This window comes from Silurus meridionalis, chromosome 11 (genome assembly GCF_014805685.1).
Source record: "Silurus meridionalis isolate SWU-2019-XX chromosome 11, ASM1480568v1, whole genome shotgun sequence".
Taxonomy (NCBI): Eukaryota; Metazoa; Chordata; class Actinopteri; order Siluriformes; family Siluridae; genus Silurus; species Silurus meridionalis.
In genome coordinates this window covers 15432501-15453957 of record NC_060894.1, presented here as the reverse complement: position 1 = coordinate 15453957, position 21457 = coordinate 15432501, and the positions used below count along the sequence as shown (strand labels likewise).

Below are 21457 nucleotides of genomic sequence, written 5' to 3'. Positions count from 1 at the left end.
TCACACAATCCTAAAAATCCTAGAATAAAAAAGGTTGTATTATTTACAAAAAGTCAGCTGGAGCTAAAAATTTTCTTTTTAAATAAAAATAAGATCCATTATCATAGGTGTTAATAAAAGCAGGCAGCCCCAATGTTGTGCACACTAGGCCTGCTCAGAGATGCCTATGCCCCATGGTCCTTTGGGGCATTGGGATTCTGGCCCAGTTGTGACCTTGTGAGAACATTGGCCTGTCTCTCCTTCTACCTATTATTAGGCTGTTCTGGTCAAACAAAGCGCTAATACTCTGGCCAAACATATCGCTCCCCCTCTATCTCGCTCTTTCTTTCTTGCCCTCACATACACACAAATGCACCCCATACCATCGTACCCTCACAGTCACACAGTCCCCCAAACGTTTTCAGTCTTCAGTCAATATGAGTCTTCTCCCACAGTACAGAGCTCACCCAGCAGTATACTCACAACCAAACTCCAGTACTGCCTTATTACTCTGCCTGCAATAGACCTCTTTATCCTCTGTGAGAGAGTGAAATAAATAAATAGACAGAGAAAAAGGGTTAGAGATGGGAGAGATATCTATGGTAGAGACCACTAGGCTACAAAAATAAAACAAACAATGGTACAAATATATATATATTGATCAAATATATATATCGATTAAAACATTTCATCCTGATTATTAGTAAAACCATACTCAACATTGAGCATGAGGACTAAATATTCTTGTAAATGATTTAAAGTAATTATGGTGTTGTAAATTACGCAAATCATTGGAACACCAAGCCGAACTTTCGCGATGTTTCCACACGGATGGTTTTAATTGCCGGATGCGAGCTGCATGCTGGATATTGGTGCTTGATTTGAGACTTGGCACATCAGTAAAACAAATGTTTAGTAATTAAAAAGATTTTCCGGTGGAGTTTGTTGTTATTTTTTAAATCTGAGTAAAGAAAGGACGTCCTGAACAAGTGTGTTGAATGTTTTAATTTCACCTGTTTTATAATTATTTAGTTATATTTTTAATTAAAAAAGGTCAAACAGATATGTGCGCTGCATTAATTGCAAGTTAATGAAATTAAAGAATTTATATTATATATATATATATATATATATATATATATATATATATATATATATATATATATATATATATATATATATACATACATACATACACACACACACACACACACACACACACACACTTTTCTTTCCATTAAAATTAAACATTCCCCCAGTTTCAATCTTTTTAGTGTTCTACTATGAATAAAATACATTTATAAGATTTTTATTTTTTTTTAATAATGGTTGAAAGATTAAATATTTGTCAAAACTCAACACATTTAAAAAAAGTGGTAATTGGCTACAGAACACAGACCTGCTCTCGCTCTTCCTAAAATACAAAGGGATACAGAGCATGCTAAGGATCTAGAAAAGACTGTTAAAGAGTAAAACAATACTATTTAATCAGACTGTAACGGAGGACATCTGGAAATTACTCTCATAATCAAGCAAGAGGGAAATCAAACTGTAGCAATGTTTCTTTTTTCCTCCTCCACCTTGCTTTTTTTTTTCGTTAGCCTACAACCCTAATGACAACACTGTCACTTCCAATCACTTCAGCTGCGCTCCAGAATCCATTTTTCAAACTTTATGACAGCTCTAATGGCTCCCACCTGCGCCTGTGATCCAGCCTGTTGACTGGCGAGTTTGCCGTGTTAAAGCGAGCCGCAGACAAAGAGCTCCATTAGGCGCAGCCTGCCCTACTGCAGTGAGCTCACTCATGCATTAAATCAGTTCCAGCTCAAATCTTCAATTGACGCCCCCCTACCTCTAAATGTGGGAAGATGGACGCCTCCCCCAGCAGCCTCATCAGTGCCATAGCACATTGGCAGTGCCACCGTGGAAGGTTCTAACACAAGGTGTTTAGGAATGAAAATGTAATGCGGACTATTAAGTCTAGCTATGAGAATGTATCATGGTCTAAGTAAAGAGGCTTTTAGTAATAAGAGTTTCCATGTTATAAAAAGTAAAATAACATGGGTTTTAAGTGCAGTGTAACCACAGAGTAGGACCATGAGTTTTCCACTGAAAATTAACTACTAGATTTAAACTACACTATGTCTAGTAAATGGCAGAAATAATTCTAACAATTATGGAACTTATTTACTGTCTGCTCTTAGGTTCTAATAAGACAAGTTTCTAATTAAAGTCATAAAATTGTTGCATAGTTATAAATTCTTTCAATAAAATTAAGCCATTTCCATCATTTTCTCAGTTGACTTAATATAACTCATTTAAAAAAAAAAAAAAAAAAAAAAAAAACAGCAAAATTTTTGTTGTTCAGAAACTAAACTAGTGGTGCAGTATGAATACATGAATTCCTGTTTATTCATTTATTAATCTTCAATAGTAACCTTTAAGCCTCCATCAGTCCTCAGCACCCGCTCAGCATTTTATATTCAACGCAACAAAGAAGATTGTAACCTGCAATATACTGCAAAGCGGCGCTCGTGTGGGATAGAAGTACCACAGTGATGCACGAGCACATGAAAATAAAAACACACTGGTGTCACGGATGAAGGTGAAACATCAGCACTGTAAGCAAACACTGTATAACCCTCATCATATAGTTTAATAAAGTGTTATTGTGTAAATAGTTTGTTTGTAACTTCGAGACAGTCGCACCGGATCTGTTCTGTCGTGACTCGCGAGCATCAGGTTGCGCAATCAGCTCGCTCGTGACATAGTGATGAATTCCATTAAACCGGTGCGAACAAACACTATATCTAAAAGCAGCAAATAACAGCAGCGGTAAACGATTACATTTTTAGTCACTGATGTTGTTTTCTGCAAATGATTATGCATTTGTACACCAATGCATATTTTTCCTTTTTTTAATTAATCCTGTTAGTGTGCTGCATTATTCCGTTTCATTCTCTTTTTATAGCATTTGTCTACTACAACAGTTAACGTATCTGTTTCCAAACACGATTTACAGCAACTTTATTGTATGTTTAAATGCTTGTTTTAAATGTTTGTATATTCAATTTATGCATATATCTTTTAACTAATGTACAACATTAAATAAATTATATATTCTAGATGTTTATATCTTCACAACTAAACGAAATGCCTGTGTATTTTTTTAATAAAAATTGTCAAAACAATGTATTGTATTTATTTTATATCGATTTTAAGCATGGTTGTCAATTTGCCATCATCTTCATTTTTTGGCTTCTCCCATTAGGGGTCGCTACAGCAGATCATCCTTCTCCATACCCCCCAAATAAAATAGGGTATAAATAGGGTTCTATATAGCCATAATAAGCAAAACATCTCTTCAAAAATATATATATTTTTCTAATCTTTTTAATCTGAGAAAATAATATTATTAATAATAATAATAAATAAAATAAAAATCGCCAGATGAATCGTTTATCAAAATAATCGTTCGTTGCAACCCTTATTTATTAGACATTTATTAGACTTTATTTGGGTAATACAAATGTGTGTGTGTGTGTGTGTTTTACATTTAATATTTAATTTTCTAAAGATATGCTCTACTTAACTGTTCTACTTATTTTAGAATGCTTTTACAAATGTCTTCATTGCCTCAATCCTTTATTCATTCACTCCTTTGAAATGTGAAATTGTCAGGATTTTCTCTATTCTGGACTTCCTGACTGAGGCACCTCACCCATTCCCGGATCGGGAACAGCACTTTCAAGACTGTGTGCTCCATCCCCTGCTGTTCACTCTGTTGACTCACGACTGTGCAGTAACGTACAGCTCCAACCACAACATCAAGTTTGCTGATGACACAGCCGTGGTGGATCTCATCAGCAAAAGTGACGAGTCAGCATACAAAGAGGCTAGCAGACTGGTGTAGTCAACAATCTGTCTTGAAAACAAAAAAAGATGGTTGCTGCTCCTTGTCTTTTTGAAGTCAACCACTCTTTGCTGATCATCTCCTTCATGGAGATTGTCAAGAACACCAAATCCTTTGGTGTTTACCTGGTGAAAAACCTCCAACCTAGCTGGATAGTGAGAATAGCAGAGAAAATAATCTGGGGTCTCTTCCCTCCATTATTAAATGTTACACTGTACTGTAGTCCGTATATGTCTGTATGTTCTAGTTTGTGTCACCTAGTGTTAATTGTGTTTTTTTTTTTTAATGTAGCACCTTTGTCATAGGGGAATTTGTTTCGTTACCAAATGTATAACGATCAAAGCCACTTGACACTTTGTTGACACATTGTGAGTAAGTTTTCATGGAACACTGGGTGTGAGGAAACAAAACTCATTGGCGGAGTAATTAATCCACCAAATTACATGTTTTTGGTAATTTGAAGGAAACCAGGGATCCTAGGGGAAACCCGCAAATGTACACAGATAATCTATTAAGCAGCACCTTCAATTGGCACAATCAAAAATGTTCGCTCGATGGAGTACATACCCCTCTAGCAGGTCCATGGTGGTAGGAGTAACATCAGTGTAGAGCAGTGTGTGTCCTAGCCGCTGGCTCTGCAGGTGCTGCCTGTAGGTCTCCATGCTGAAATGCTCGGAGAAGATTTCTGGGGCCTCGGTGTGCAGTGCTAGCTCTCCGCTGCCCAACTCGCTCAACTCCTCTTGGCCCCATATCACCCTCAAGCAGGTTTTTTGAGATCGCAAAGTGCCCTTGTCATCCACGTGCTCTCTTAGCCAGCGCACAAAAGCATTTTTGAGCTTCTGCGCAAGAAACATGAAAAAAAAATCGTTAGTTCACAACAGATATTTATTGCATTGCTATTTACTATTACAGAAAGTATAAATTGAGTTCCAAAGCAACTGAAAGTTTTCACTCCAAAGTTCTGAGTGAGCTTGTCCGTAAAACAGAATATACCAGTGGTGAATTGTAGAATGGAAACTTCGTATTAATCAAATGTAGTAGCAAAGGACTTTTTTCACCTATTGCTGACTATTGTTTTTCAACCAAAATGATCAAAATTACTCAATTTAACCTTATGTACAATAGAGCAGAATAATCTGGCATGCTTTAATTAAATGATCAGCACACATGTCTAACCAATTAGCGAGTACACTGGCTTCATTCCAAGGTTTTCCCCAGAGCAGTCTAGTTTGCTTGCTACTCCCTGATCATATTCAATTAATCAGTAAGGCCACACACTTGAACTGCTTCAGTAGATTTTATTCCCAAGACAGATTCTTTCATATTTTTAAAGAATGTATAAGATAAACACTGGCTCATCCAGAAAGAATGTGCTCTTAGTCAAGAAAAGGGCTTCATTCAATTCCTTCTGTATGCATGTGATTAACTGTGGTAAAAGTCTCTGTGTTCTGCACACAGGAACTGTGATGAATGTTTTAAGCATGTTGAAGCGAATTACAGAATTTAGTAAGAAATGATATCACAACCAGCACAATAAAAAATGGGCAAAAACAAAAAAAATGGCCTGGTCTTTTTACAAACTGTAGTTTCACCCTGCCTGTCATCACTGAAGCTTTAGATTTCTGTTGAACACTGACGAAAGTGTTGTTGCAGCGCATCTGGCTCAAGATTTGACCTGTTGCGTGTTCCGAGATGCTTTTCCGCTAACCGCAATAGTAAATAATGAATATTTGATTTACTGTTGACTTCCTGTCAGCCCAAACCAGTCTGGCCATTCTCCTCAGACCGCTCATCAAGAGGATATTTCCATCTGCAGAACTGCCACTCACTGGATGTTTTTCGTTTTCACATATTTCTGGGTCTGCTGTGTAGACTGTTGTGTGTGTAAATCAAACGAGATCAGCAGTTTCTAAAAGGTTTAAACCGGTCTGCCTGCAACAACAACAACAACATGGTCAAAGGTACCGAGACTTATTTTTTCCCTCAATTATGATATGTATATTAACATCTTCTAACCCGGATCTGTATAGTTTTATGCACCATGCTGCTGTCACATGATTGGCTGAGTGGATGGGCAGATGTACAAGTGTGTGTAATAATATATATATTTATTACACACACACAAATACATACACACACACACACACACACACACACACGTACCAGTGATTACTGTGCCAGCCATTTGGATGCGATAGCTAAAGAATTCTCCTATCATTTGAACCCAGAGACCCAAACCCGTTCCAGTACGAAAATGCCCCTGTGCCAACAAAGCCAGCTCCATTTAGATATGGTTTACATGTCTTTGAGGGGGAAGATCTTGAGTGGCCTGCTATAAAGCTCTGACCTCGACTCTATTGAATACCTTTGGGATGGAACGCTGACTGCACCACAGACCTCCTCACCCAACATCAGTACCTGACTTTACTAACACCCTCATGTGTACAAATCTCCACAGACACACTCCAAATTTTAGAGGAACAGAAGAGTGAAAGTTATTGTAACGGAACATGAGGATTAAAAATTTTTTTTTGATGTTCAGAAAAAGCACATAGAGCTCTTATGGTCATGTGTCTACAAACCTTTGCCCATGTAGCCATTCTGTTAAAACAGCCATGAAGCTTTTTCATTATGGGATTATATTCACCTAAAATAATCCAAACCAAACCAAAGTAATCTATATAAACTCTTATTAAGGGTGTTACCTGCTACTATTAAACTTACCAAATTACCAACTAATTTCAGACACAGAACAACAATATTCAAATTAGGAGTAAAATAAAATAAAAACTTGGCGATTCAGACAAACTGAACGGATGGGCTGGACTGCCTCCGAAGCATTTCCTCAAAACAAAGCCCAGCTAGCGGACATCTGGTGCTGGGGTCAGAGAAGAGATAATGCTATAATTAGTGGGTTTAGAAATGAGTGAACGCATTGATGTTTAATCAATTAGAACGGCTTATCAGCACATCTTGATTGTGTTGACTATAAGTAGGTGAGGATAACTAAGTCCCAGTGGGCCTGTTAACACAGACGCTAAAGAGGTTCCTGCAGCGCACTGAATGTGGTTCTGCAATGTCGCCGACACATCAGAACAGCAAGGGGGCCCTGAGTCTGGTTAATCCCCTCCCCCACGGAAACCCACGCGCAAACCTACGAGCCAAAATGGACCGCAGAGAATAAAGAGCTGACCCGGGTTGCATTTATATTATGTACAATACTCAGGAGGTGATATGTAGTTTGGGTGGTCTGGTTCAGGCAGGAGAAGATAAAGCAAGACAACCGAAAGGCACTGAGAGAAAATAAGTAAAACATTTATATGGGGGTGGGGGGTGGCAAATCATTGGTAAAGTAAGGTCTGTGTAGTTTACGCTAGTGTGTGAGCTGTGAAAGTCAAAACCCCCCCCAACAGTTCTTCTCTATCAGTCTTCGCACCAGAGCAAGGTGCACAGAGTGCACTCTATTCCTCCTCCAAAGAGCAACAGCTCCCGTCTGGAAGCAATCGGTGTTTCATCAGAAGCCTGCTTGTTGTAACAGAGTGGTTGGGACAGGGGTCAAATGTCATGCTCGAACTCAAACAAACCCCATCAATATAATAAAATAAGAACGTGTTGCGTTGTCCGAAATTCTATTCTCAAAGGCCAGCTGAGGCCAAGTGGATGAATAAATGACTAACTTTTCGGGAATCACTCAAACATCGCATTGTAAATGATCGCCAAACAGACTGCAGGAGAACCGAATGTAGCTCTGATGTCCAAGGTTCCGAAAACTGAAGCGGATCGCATCAGAATAAGATTACCAAATAAAATTGATAAAAATTCTAAATAGGGACTTGGTCTTGAGGAGGACTTAAAAGTCTGGAAAATGTCTTTAATTATTAAAATTGAATAATTTTAAAGGGATCATGGAAAGATGGATTTTGGCCGTACAAATGGAAAAAAAAATTTAACCGCTTAGCTTTATTCTTATAAAAATGTCTAACAGTTTTTTCCACCAGACGTTATGGCATTGCTTTGTAAATGACCCATAATCCCACCACATGGATGCGATCTTCACTGGCCTACAAACCGTGCCATACTCCGGTACCTGTGTGGAATCGGGTTGCTATTCGTTACCAAGAGTCAAGACAGGACATGGAAGAGGATCGATAAATTGTGGAGGCCATTAACTGGTCAAACACAATGGCACTGTTGTCTTGGTCAATGTCCTGTGCTAGAGTCACTATTGGCACATTTTAAACCAAAGGTTTATCAAGAGTTAATATAACAATTTTAAACACCAAAACAAAATAGAAACTGTCCTTATCAAAAAAAAAAAAAAAAAAATATATATATATATATATATATATATATATATATATATATATATATATATATATATATATATATATATATATATATATATATATATATGTATCAGCAGGTGATAAGAACATCTTTTACTTTTGGTGGAGAAGCAAAGATAAAGCTATCGGTGTCCAGGGAGTTTTCTAGACCCATGCTGCCACATAGTGGCCAATTCCATACATTTCAAATGACATCATTTGAAGAGGTTCTGTTCTTGGTTCTTGACCACTTGCAGATTAAAAATGGAAACATTAGTTTTAAAACTCCTGATTAGATTCAAAATGCTTTCATTTTCTTACAATTTTATAGCTAAATCATAATAAAATAGAAAACATGCAATCTGACATTAGTATACTGAAGTGTAAATCTGTTTTACAACATTTTGCAGCAACCTGCACTTAAACCATTTATATGATCACAACATTACAGTTAGTTCACTTGCAAGTGCATAGCTTTGAATTATTAAGACATGACTTCATTATTATTATTATTATATATTTTTTTTAGTATGGTCCCTACATTCAAAAATCACATGATAAAAAAAGAACTGTCCAGATGATAGCAAACTGGAAACAAGACACTACTAAATAGATTAATGAAGCATTGAAACTGGTATTTGATTTGTACTGCTTGACTGCCAGAAGAAAATGAGATCAAATGACCTTTAACTGATTCAATATATTTAGTCATATTAAATAAATTACCTATACAACATAAAGATTTTTGTATTAACCAAAGTATAAAACCATCATGTACAGTATAAAACTGTTCATTTTAATGATAGCATTGTAATACAATTTTATTAGCCTGACTTCTTGGTGAGAAAGAAGAGAGAAGTTCCACATGTGGAAGGCATTTCTGCTCTTTATGCATGTAAATGAAAGGTAAACATTTCAGTCTCCAAATTAAAATCTCTGAAAAGAGTGGAGAAGAAAAGAAGCCTAAGGACATTCATGATGAAGCAATAGACCCCTGATTAAGTTCAAATCCTGCATGGCCTTGTGACACTGACAGAATTAATACAGGATCATCATTCTTCAGAATTATTGATACACTTCAAATAAATAAAAAAATTAAAATAGGGGGACTTACTTTTAACTTTACACTTTTAAAAAATGCTTAATTTCCTTTAAGCTCCAGTGCTTTTATTCCCTCAGAAGTGGCTTTGTCAAATATTAAGTGTGCGGTTGCCAATCATTCTGGAATCAGTGTTTTTAACAGAAACAATGTTTTCGTAGGATGATAAAGGATAAAACAATATCCCCCTTACGATAAATACATTTTAATTGATAACGAAATGACAAGATCAAAAACTGTCTGAAATGATGTTGAATAATTCAGCAGCAATAACAGCCTTCCTGTCACATGCACAAAAGTGGAGACACACACTTTCTCTCTCTCTTTGCATGATGTGAGTAGTGCAGCTGATAGAAACTATAGCTTATATACACCATATTTTTCAGACTACAAGTCGCTAGTTTTTTCCCCATGTTTTGAACCCCGCGGCTTAAACAACGAAGCGGCTAATTTATGAATTTTTCCTGGGTTTTTCCCGGTTTCACAAACTTCAAGCCAAAAAACTGAGCGATATAACACAAGACCAATGAAATTTCCGAACGGAAACAAAAAAAAAAAGCACCTCACCTGTGTTCTGAGCTGCACGGCATCAGGAGAAAAACTTTTTTTTTTTTTTTTAAACGCACGACGATGCCAAAAGATAAACTCCCGAGAGAAATTGTTGTGAAAGGAAGGAGGAAGACAGTGAACAATGACTTTCTTGGTAAGCTACTGTTTAGATACAAGCCGTTGTAGCGCGTTGAGTCTGGGTGAAGGGAGAGCTCACTAACTCCAGTTGCAACAGAAATCATATAAGCACAGACAGGTTTCCAAAACTCGTGCTTTTTTATTTTTCTTGGCAACAGCGTTACGGGTTAGTCAAAGAAACTTAGAAATGAGCATCAGAAAATAATAAGGAAATTATCCTCGGTCTCCACACATGCAGTAATAGCGGAAAAAAGCAGTGGCATGCTATTCCCAAAATACCGCTATGCTCCTAAAGGAAGCGCAACATATTTCACCCATTACACCGTGTGTAACGTGTCTTTCGTTACACACGGTGTAATGGGTGTGTAACGAAAGACACGTTACACACGGTGTAATGGGTGAAATATGTTGCGCTTCCTTTAGGAGCATAGCGGTATTTTGGGAATAGCATGAATAGCATGTAACGTGTCTTTCGTTAAATCCTGTGTAAAGTACATTAGTGTAGTACATTAGGCTTATTTATGTTAAAAGTACAAATATTTGTCAAATTCAGATGGTGCGGCTTATATATGGGTGCGCTTTATATTCCGGAAATTACGGTAGTTTATAGTTCTCTTTTGCAAATTGTTCTGTATAACATACTGTACAGTTTGTTTAATTGTCGGCTCTATTTTTTGTTTCATCTATCTGTCCAACACTGTCTTGTGTTATCTGTTTGCACCAGTTTGCACACTATTTGGTGAGGACAACGTACTTTGTTTCTTACCTCTTTGTTCTGTTATGTAGCTCCATGTTGTGTGATGTAGCTCTATGCTGTTTTATGTAGCAACAGGGTTCTGGAAGAACATTTCACTGTGTACTGCTTCAAGTATATATTGTTGACAATAAAGCTTCTTGACTTGAGCTGTGTGACTGCCACAGCTGAGGTAGATAAGCTCGTCATTATTAACAAGCATTTGGTTAGTCTATACAAAAAAATGTAAGTACTGTCTAGGTTAGGAAGAAGTTAGTGCGGTGCAAGTGAGTGCAAACAAAAAGTACGGCTTACAACATGCCACAACTTTGATTTTTTTTTATTTTAGGCAAATTACTTGTTTATTTTTGTTTGCTCCGTCCATCTTTTGTGTCTTTTGTTACATAGTTCCTGATAAAAATCTGTAAAAAAAAAATTCTCACTCATGAAGGGCGCAAGGATGGATTATAGAAAACTGGCAAGAAAAAGTGGGAGGAAATGAAAAAAAAAGAAAAGAAAAAAAACAGAAAACGCAATCTCGAGAATTCTTGAAGCTGTGAGGTGCAAACACGATGATGATATTTAGATAAATCACATTTCTTAAATGCAGGAGGTGGATTTTAAAGCTTCTGGTTAGACACTCTTGTTTTCTTGTCGCTTAAATACTAAGTAATTTCTGTCTTTTAAAAAAAAAAAAAAAAAAAAAAAAAGCACCAATTTTCCCTTTTGGTATGTATATGAAAGGGAGTATTTCGCTAGAAAGAAAAATACTTTGGCTTTTATCTGTATATTTAATACTACTAATATTAAGAAGAAGAAGAACAAGAGGAGAACAAGAAGTGGAAATAGGAATATTACTACTACTATCAATATTAATACTTTTTTTTTAAATAAATGATTAGAGATCATATTTAATATCAAACTTGAATGAAAATGACAGAAATAATTATTAAAAATATCATGACCATTTGGGGTGCCAACATCCCACTCACTAGGAGGCTGAACAAGATTTTAGTAGCATGCGTCCCACTTGCTGTTCAATGTGTCCTGGGCTGTTCTTAATGTGTGTGTAAAGTGAAAATTTTGAGTTGAATAAAATGGAAGGCAACAAAGAATGCTGTTATGAATAACTAAGACCCCGAAACTATGCAAATAATCATGGATTCTCTGTGTTCAGGCCACTGCTAAAACAACAGATAACTTCCACAGAATGAGCACTGAGGAGTCACAAAAAGTAGAGTCAGGTGTGAGTTCTAACCTCCATCATCCCATTATGATCGAAATCCCTGTGGCCTTTATATGTTTAGAAAACATTCTTTGTGTTGTGCGTGTGAGTGTGTGTGTGTTTAGGGTGAAGCTTACCGACTGGGTGAAAAGTAGGTAAATGGGGCTTGGTTGAGGCACCTGGTTGAGTTCGCAGCTAATCCCTAGTGAGGTGAGAATTTCTGTCAGGATCTCGTAGCGTTTTGCATTACTCATTTTAAGCTCGGAAAAGCCCGCACTATCCTGCACCTGTTCAGAGTCTGGAGCCGACTCCAAATGCACCTGGGCAAAAAAAAAGAGACAAACAGAAAGACAGCAAAAAATAAAAAATAAATACAAAAATTTAATTACTAGCTGCTAAATCAAACAATCCCAACAACTCCATCCATTTCTTCTAGTGTTTTTCTCTACCTGACACAATATAGCTTCTCCACCATCCTGGCCGTGAGTGATTCTGACGATAGCCATTTCTTTTGCCTCTTCACCTTCGCCACACAGCTCCCCCCACAGCTCCACTTCTCCGCTGCAGGCATCGTGCTCTTCACGTATGTAAACCTTTCCGCTGGCTAACACACTTAGCTGGACCTCTGTGCTATCAGATTTGGTGAAGTTCAGCCTGCAGATTTGGCCTCGTTGCTCCTCTCGGGATTGCAGCCTGAGCCCAGCTGGACATAACGAACTGGACAGACCAAGAACTTTACCACCTTGGCCTAGGTATGTCAGAAAGCGCAGCTGCAGCCCAGGGGTAAGTTCTTCTTCTGTGACCGTCACCAAGAGCAATGTGTTTTCTAGCCACGGTTCTTCTAGTGCCTGTTGTGGCCGCAGGGGGTAGACTGCATAGCGGTCGGTGTCGATGCATTCAGCCAGAAGTGAATGCACTTGCCTGTAGCGCTCCTCACATCCGCCTGTGTATACAAGTATGTTGGGCGGTTTGCCGTTTGTATTGTCGGACCTTCCCCATCCCGAGAAACTCTCGTCGACCTCCTCCTCTACATCAGTGCCTGTGCCGTCATCAGGCAGGTCCGGGATGTTTTCGACTGAAGCGTATTTAACTGACTGGATGGTGCTGTTCTCCAACTCCAGGCACTCGTGGCAGCTGGAGAGGTGCAGGTGGTGGCCATCCATGTGATGGTGGTCTGTTTTGTGCTCTGGTTCCACCTGCTGGTAACAGGATGCTACGCCTGCGCTCTTCCCGAGGTCTTGTGAAATATCTTCCGGAGACAAAACAGTGTCTTTGGGAAGGCTGCTTAAAACTGGGTTAGACTTTTTCTCCTGGCCTAATTGTTGTTTCTCAATGAGCTCTTTGAGTGCAGATTCCCTGAGCAACACCGCTACACATGACACAAAAAAGAGGGCAGAATTGTTATCCTAAAAGCAACACAGTATGTGCAATGAAACAAGAAATAAATAGACTAAACACTATTCAGAACTCTTTCATGATCTCTAAACAGAGGCTTTTTTGTGCTATAAAATAAAACTTCTATGTTTTAAATCAAAGAGACAATTTTTTCAACTAACAAACTATTTTTTCAGGAATGAGGCCATTTTCCATTCGCAGCCGGTCTTCCAGAAAAGCCACTCCGATTGTGCTGAAATTGTCCAGGCTCGCCTCAGCCACTGCCCTGTATTGCTGTCCTGGGCTGCAGGCCAGAGGAAGACAGTAATCTGACCAATTCAGCACCTGCATACGACACAATCAATCAAGTAAAAATCTGATTTTCATGAGTGCATTACTGTTGCAAGTACAATATTCAATATTCAGGCCAAAAAAAAACCTGTGGTTTTTAGAAGGTGTTACTGAATTTCATCTGAGAAAAACTGAAATACTGACATCTTAAACCTCATAAATTTGTTGCTCAACAAAATAAGGTGCATTTACAATAAAGCAATATTTACAATCATAGCTAATTTTGCTTATTACTGAATCCTAGTACAACCTTTAATACTTGGATTAACTTCTGAACAATAATGTTGAATCTGGAAGCGTTTGTTTGCATGAGTTTGCAAATGGACCTTAACTCCTATAACTGCACTGTATTTGTCCAAATATCGCAAAAGGTTATGGGCTATATGCACAATTTACATGTGCCTAATAGGAATGATAAGATTTACAGATTCGCATTAGTGCATCGACATAAAAGTTGATTTGATGCATCGATTTAAAAAGTGTACCTTAACAAGATGCCATTTGTAGAATAGAATTTGTATAATGCGATATGCTACAAAGTGAACAATAATTGTGACCAATATTTTATATGTAGATTGCGTTCTCTCAGCACCACTGCTGCTACATGCATATGACGTATCACAATACTACAGAGACCGAGGCGTGTACTGAGAATTACATATATAAAAAATACAGATTAACATGGCAGAGGTAGAGCTGCATCTTTCTGCAGACAGGAAAGAAAAAGAACATTCGGTTTTATTTCATATTTTTTCTTTGCACTACAAAGGCCTGTTTGTGAAAGGGCCATGCCTTAGATTACAGAAGGCACTGAAGTAAATTTATGATTTGCTGTCTGTCTGAATCAAAGCCATAAAAGCATAATATCTGTAACATATTGAATTGGAAAGCATATTTCTTTCCCAATTACGACGTATGGCTTTAAATTGCATTGTGGTGAATCTAATCGGAATCAGATCGCAGTGAATCCTATCACATCTCATTGGTGGCTGCTTCATATTTTTCTTGAATGTATCGTATCGGTGTCTACGCAACGGGATGCGAATTGCATTGATCTCAGTTATGGAGATGCACATCCCTAGTGCCTAATAAACTTGCAACTCAGGCTGATATGATGTATATGATTATGAATGGCCAGCCATGACCTGCACATGGCAAGTGATTACTCCAGATCTTCTAAAAATATTATAAGAGTAGGCACATGGCATATTTAGACAGACAGCCCTTCTATGCTTTTATTTTTCATTTTGTCTAATACGCTTTCCAAAGATGGCTCAAGTGTTGAAATGATGAGCCTATTTAAACCTGTATCATGACTCCTCAAACTGTGAACAGAGAATGCTAATACCAGGCTGTAAAAGAACTGAGTGTATACAGTTGTGAGTATTATAATAATATAAATATTACCCACTTTTTTGGTTGATGTTGGACGAGACTGCACAGCCGTCTGTTTTGTTTTAGCTTCAATAATAAAGGCGACGTTGTCTAGTTTTGGAGCAGTAATCAAAGAAGAGCGGAGCAACAGAGTCCACTTGCTCAGGTCATCACATGCCTATGTGGAATAAACAAACAAAAAAAACTTAGTTATACAATAACATATGATTTCCCATATGTCTGTTCTCATCATGGGTAAGCAACACAAAAGATCCATCCATTAGTTCATATAAATGTAATGATTCTCAGAAGCATTGCGCATGTGAAGGTGCAGATGAAGCTGAGGGTGAAGCTGAAGTTTAATGTGCAGGTGCAGATGAAAGTGCAGATGCAGGGTGAAGTGTTGGTGAAGGTTAAAGTGTAAATGGAGGTGCAGATGAAGGGGCAGGTGCAGGTAAAGGCGCAGGTAAAGGGGCAGTTAAAGGGGCAGGTAAATGTACAGATAAAGGTACAAGTGAAGCGGCAGATGAATGTACAGATGGAGGTGCAGGGGCAGATAAATGCACAGATGGAAGTACAGGTGAATGGGCAGTTAAGGTTACAGATGGAGGTGCAGGTGAAGGGACAGGTAAAGGTAAAGATGGAGATGCAGGTGAAAGGGCAGGTAAATGTACAGATGGAGGTGCAGGTGAAGGGGCAGGTAAAGGTACAGATGGAGGTGCAGGTAAATGTACATATGGAGATGCAGGTAAAGGGGCAGGTAAAGGTACAGATGGAGGTGCAGGTGAAGGGACAGGTAAAGGTACAGATGGAGGTGCAGGTGAAGGGACAGGTAAAGGTACAGATGGAGGTGCAGGTAAAGGGGCAGGTAAAGGTACAGATGGAGGTGCAGGTAAATGTACATGTGGAGATGCAGGTAAAGGGGCAGGTAAAGGTACAGATGGAGGTACAGATGGAGGTGCAGGTGAAGGGACAGGTAAAGGTACAGATGGAGATGCAGGTAAAGGGGCAGGTAAAGGTACAGATGGAGGTGCAGGAGCAGCTGAAAGAGCAGGTGAAGGTGCAGGTGCAGGTGAAGATGAAGGTTAAAGTGAAGTTGGAGGGGAAGGTGCAGGTAAAGGTGAATATGAAGAGGTAGAGGCAGGGGCAGGAATAGAGAACTCACCTGGGGCTCGGTAATGTATAGAACCTTGTTGCCCAGCTGGAGGAAAAGCGTCTCCTCGGCTGAAGTGCGACTCTGCAGGCTGGTGAAACTCTGCTCGCAAAAGGCGAAGCTGCTCCGGTTTGCCCGCAGCCTAAACACAACACTCTTAATGAGCCCCGTGTAGCATCTCTGAAAACGAACCCACAAGTAAACGTAGCATAGCGTTATTAACATGTTTGACGCATAGACATTGCCGTTATGAAGCCCATAAGGCTTTCCCAATGATCACAAAGTTGCCATCATGTTCACTTCCGTGTTGCAGCACAAATCGTCCCGCCTTTTCCGGTTTGTCATCCACGCGTGAACGTGTTCTTCCGTTCTAATTGTCAGCCAAGATGTAAACAGAACGATATTTAACAATACTTTTGTAATAGATTTGTCTTATAATATATACATAATTTATATATAATTCCAAATTGTTCATATATTTGTAGTTTTAATTCAGGGTTTTTTTTTTTACCTAACTTTAGGCATCCTTAATATATTATTATTATTATTATTATTATTATTATTATTATTATTATTATATAACCTTTTTTTTTTTTTTTTACAACAGATATGACCATTATTGCCCATAAAATCTTTAATGCACAGATAGCATAAAGCAGCACTAAACACAGCAATATGGTCTTTTATATACAGTATGTACTGTAAACTATTTCATTCATTTAGCATTTAACTTTATGTAGCTGGACATGTATATATTTAGAAAAAAAAAGATACAAGATAATCCATTCTACATCGTATTTATATACATATCCAATCAGTTAAAGAAATAGTTGCCCATTTTAATCACTGTGGGAACTGCATGGCTTTTTTGTTTTGGTTTTCCTGTGTATTTTTCTCTTTAAATATTTACCTTATAAATAATATTTATAAGGTTGAAGATTGAAAGTCAGTCGTAGATGTGCAGAGGAAGGACTTGGGTTATATCGGTAGGAGAATGCTGAGGATGGAGCCACCAGGAAGAAGGAAAAGAGGAAGACCAAGGAGGAGGTTTATGGTTGTAGTGAAGGAAGACATTTAGGTAGTTGGTTTATTAATATTATTATTAATATTTAATGTTTTTAAATGACATCAATCACATTAAATTATCAATGTGTACTGGGAAGCACTGTCTTATCAGTTTTGTATCACTGAACTGAATCTGAGCAGAAAGCTCTATTACACCTCAAAATTTATTTTTTATTATTATCAGCAAGCATATCATCAATAAAATAGAATTTTTTTTGACATTTATAACATTTGGCAGAGGCCTTTATCCAGAGCTATTTACATTTTATTAATTTATTTATTTATTTATTTATTTATTTATTTATTTATTTATTTATTTGGAACCCCATTAGCTTCCACGAGTGGTCGCTAATCTTCCTGGGGTCCATTTTACAAAATCAAAACATATTATATACAATCACACCACACTTTTTACAATATGTTATTAAAAAAATAAATACAATTCAATTTGAGTCATTACACTTAATTTTCATTACAAATCATACATTTTTTCACCATCTTTTTAAAATAATATCTGTTACTTATTTGTCTTATACACATTGACAGTTGATTCCAAGCTACCGAAGATCTAAATAGTACAGTTCTCCTCATACAATTTGACTGTGCAAAAGGAACAACTAAATCACCAGAGCTGACCTGCCGAGTAATATGTTGGTGGCAATACCCACTGTACACCAATTTATCCACAAAAAATCTGGGATTATTTTTATAGATGGCATTATGCATATAGCACAGAAGACTTATCTTTACCTTATCCTGTACCTTCAGCCATACTAATATAGTGTGTATCTCATTCACACTGGTCCTGTACGAACAGCCAAGAGCTACCCTGGCAGCTCTATTCTGTGCAAGTTGAAGTTTTTTCAAGTGCTCCTGTGTAGCACTGGACCAAATAACTGAGCAGTACTCCAGGTGTGACAAGACCAGAGACTGGACAACTGTTCTCATGACTGAGGGTGGACAAAACCGCACACACATCCTGGAAACAATATGATTTATCTGATCAGTCCATGAGAGCTGATTATCCAGCTTGACACCCAAGAGTTTAATTTTAGTAACCTGCTCAACCAAAGTTGTTTCAATAGTCAAATTTAGGTTACAAGGTTTATTTAACAAATGTTTAGTACCAAAAACGATACATTTGGTTTTGAAAATATTTAAAACTAATTTGTTCAAATTAACCCAGTTGATAATCAAATTTAATTGGTTTTGAAGGTTCAGACTTAAATTAGTGATTGAAGGAGATGCACAAAATAAACTTGCATCATCTGCATACAGTACAACTTCTGCATTTCTAACAACATGGGGCAAATCATTCACAAAAATTGAAAATAAAAGTGGACCCAAACAGCTGCCCTGTGGAATACCGCATGATATACATTTACTGTCAGAAAAACTACCATTAAAAAATACTTGCTGAGTTCTGCCATTAAGATAACTCCTTATCAGTGAAACAGACAGTTGTGAGAACCCATAATACTTCAAGTCAAGTCAAGTCAAGTCAAGAGGCTTTTATTGTCATTCCTACTATACACAGTGGTACACAGTACACAGTAAAAATGAGACAACGTTTCTCCAGAACCCTGGTGCTACACTAAACAACAAACAAAACAACATAAAGCTACAACACAAGTTACATAAAGTGCATCGAGTGCAACCCAGTGCAAACAGTGCAGACAGACAGTGCAGACAGACGACACAAGACAAGACACAAAACCCTATATAGCGCCGACCAGTAAACCTACTGTATACTTGATTATACAGTACTGTACAAGAAAACTGTAAAAAACTATACAAAATAAAAACTATATCCCAGAAGTGACTATAAACAGTACAATGTAGTGCAAAAAATACAGCAGCAGTCGAAGGTGCAAAAAAAAGCATGTAAACAGTATAATACAATGACTTGAGCTTTGACAACAGAATATCATGGTCAATTACATCAAATGCAGCTGTAAAATCTAAAAGTACTGCACCAACAAGTCTTTTATCCTCCATATATGTAAGCCACTGATCAACCATATGCACTAATGCAGTATTAGTTGAATGGCCTGGTCTATAGGCATGCTGTGAATCTAATTCATCTAATTCATACAAGTCAAGTCAAGAAGCTTTTATTGTCATTTCAGCCATATATAGCTGACGCAGTATGCAGTGAAATTAAACATCGTTCCTTCAGGAATCCTGGTGCTACATAGACAACATAAAGCTACATAATAGAAAACACAGAGCTAAGAACTAGTAAGTGTCCTCGCCACATAAAGTGCATCGTGTGCAACGTGGTGCAAACAGTGTAAGACAACACAAGACAGTGTAGGACAAATACACAAAACACAAAATAGTGCCGCCAGTAAACCTACTGTATATTACAGAGTGCACTGTGTAAAAGAGACAGAGTACAACTGAGCCACTATGAGGTTACAAGCTTTGCTCAGGAGCCCAGGATTGGCACCTTGGTGTGAATTGAATTTGAACTTGGATCCAGATCCAAAGTCCAATGCCAACACTAAACACCCCTAAACACCAGTGACCCAGTTCTATTAACAGGCATACACACCCATACCCTAACACTGTCTCCGTGTCTGTGTCTTCTGATTTTGGTTTGTACAGAGAGAAGTATCGAACTTTAGAAAAGGATTTGGGATTAAATAGGATATGACAAATATAAAAAATGACACACTATTGCGAACTATTCTGACAAACTATTACATTTTTATTATTTTTTAGAACTCACGCATTCATGTGCACACACTCAAAATGTTTTGGCTAAAGGAAATGCTACATGACATTTCTCAGTAGCGAGGTAATAAGGTCACTGTTAAACCAAATAATGCAAACCAAACAAACGTTAAACCAAACATTTACTCGCAGAGAGGCAGTAAATGAGGCAGGGCCTCACCTGGAATATTCCAGTAAAAATTAAACGTGTTAAAATGTGAAATTTTATATGTGAAATGTTGTAAATGCCATGTCTCTATGATTCTCAGCATTTTTGCTGTCAAAATTGCCAATTTGCAGCATTTGGATGTAAGTCCTTACACAATGCCCAGCAGAAGCAGAAAGCTCTACTTCACCTCGGATTGCGCAAACCCATTCAAACTGAACTGAGCACAGGGAAAAAACTGGGACTATTTGTGTGAATACCACCAATATACTGTTTGTAGACCTATTTGCATGTCATCACCTTTTATAGTTATGTAGATTACGTAACACGTTTTTCATTCAAAAAGATATTTAAGCTTGTTTCTATCAATAAAACTGCTATAAAAATTAGCATGAGAGGCAGCCATTAACTTTGCCACATGGGGGCATGCTAGAGCCCAAGTACTTATTGTATAACACTCAAATAGCTGGCAGTAGTGGGTGAATGGATCAGAACAGAAGAGTAGGAAACAAAAATTCAACAGAAGTGTGCGTGAAAGTTTTAGAGGAGGGGGGAACTTCATGGTTAAGGCCATGGGGTCAGGGGTTCAATCCCTGAGATTGCCAACTTTTGGCCACTTTTGGGTCTTTGAGCAAGGCCTGTAACCCTATGAGCTTCACTGATTAAAATGTGATTATTACTAGAATTAGCATAGAACACAAATTTACATTTGTGGCATTTGCAAGACGCCTTATCCAGAATGACAGTTATCTCAATCATACAACTGAGCAGTTATGAGGTTAAGGGCCTTGCACAGGGGCCCAGGAGTGGCAGCTTGGTGTGGCTGGGATTTAAACTCACGACATTCAAATTCAAAGTCCAATGCCTTAACCAATAAGATGCCACCGCCCACAAATGATGATCACATTCAATGTATGCAAGTTATTTGACCACACACACACACACACACACACATTGAGAAAATAAAGAAGGCAAACAAGGCCATGGCTATCTGCCAAATCAAACTAGATAGTGTTTTGGATGGTTTTCAATAAGACAGTGTGCCAAATGCATATTAATGATGTCAGGGTGCTTTCCACCAACGTTTTGCCTCAGAGGTAGCAAGAACTGAATTTTACGAACAAAAAAATAAATTCAGGTGCTGCATAGTCTGTTAAAAAGGGTTTATAATGCTGACTTCACATCACTGTTTTCTGAACTTAGCGGAATTTTGTTTAGGCGTCTCAATAAAATGTGTGTTGATTTCTTGGTTTTTATGTGTGGGGGTGGATTTGAAGTGACATGGGTTGTATGCT

At 37.9% G+C, this 21457-nt stretch overlaps 1 protein-coding gene across 1 annotated transcript in view; it reads right to left on the bottom strand.

Moving 5' to 3' along the window:
• hlcs (holocarboxylase synthetase (biotin-(proprionyl-CoA-carboxylase (ATP-hydrolysing)) ligase)) overlaps window positions 1–16542 on the bottom strand; it is a 32804-nt gene extending 16262 nt beyond the window's left edge. Inside the window, exons 1-6 of the mRNA XM_046861344.1 lie at window positions 16226–16542; window positions 15098–15238; window positions 13518–13680; window positions 12411–13330; window positions 12099–12281; window positions 4460–4731 (exon numbers count right to left, since the gene is read on the bottom strand). Coding sequence (XP_046717300.1) covers window positions 4460–4731; window positions 12099–12281; window positions 12411–13330; window positions 13518–13680; window positions 15098–15238; window positions 16226–16438 — 1892 coding nt within the window. The 5' untranslated portion in view covers window positions 16439–16542. The remainder of the gene's footprint in view (window positions 1–4459; window positions 4732–12098; window positions 12282–12410; window positions 13331–13517; window positions 13681–15097; window positions 15239–16225) is intronic.
• Between the last annotated feature and the right edge of the window lie 4915 nt (window positions 16543–21457).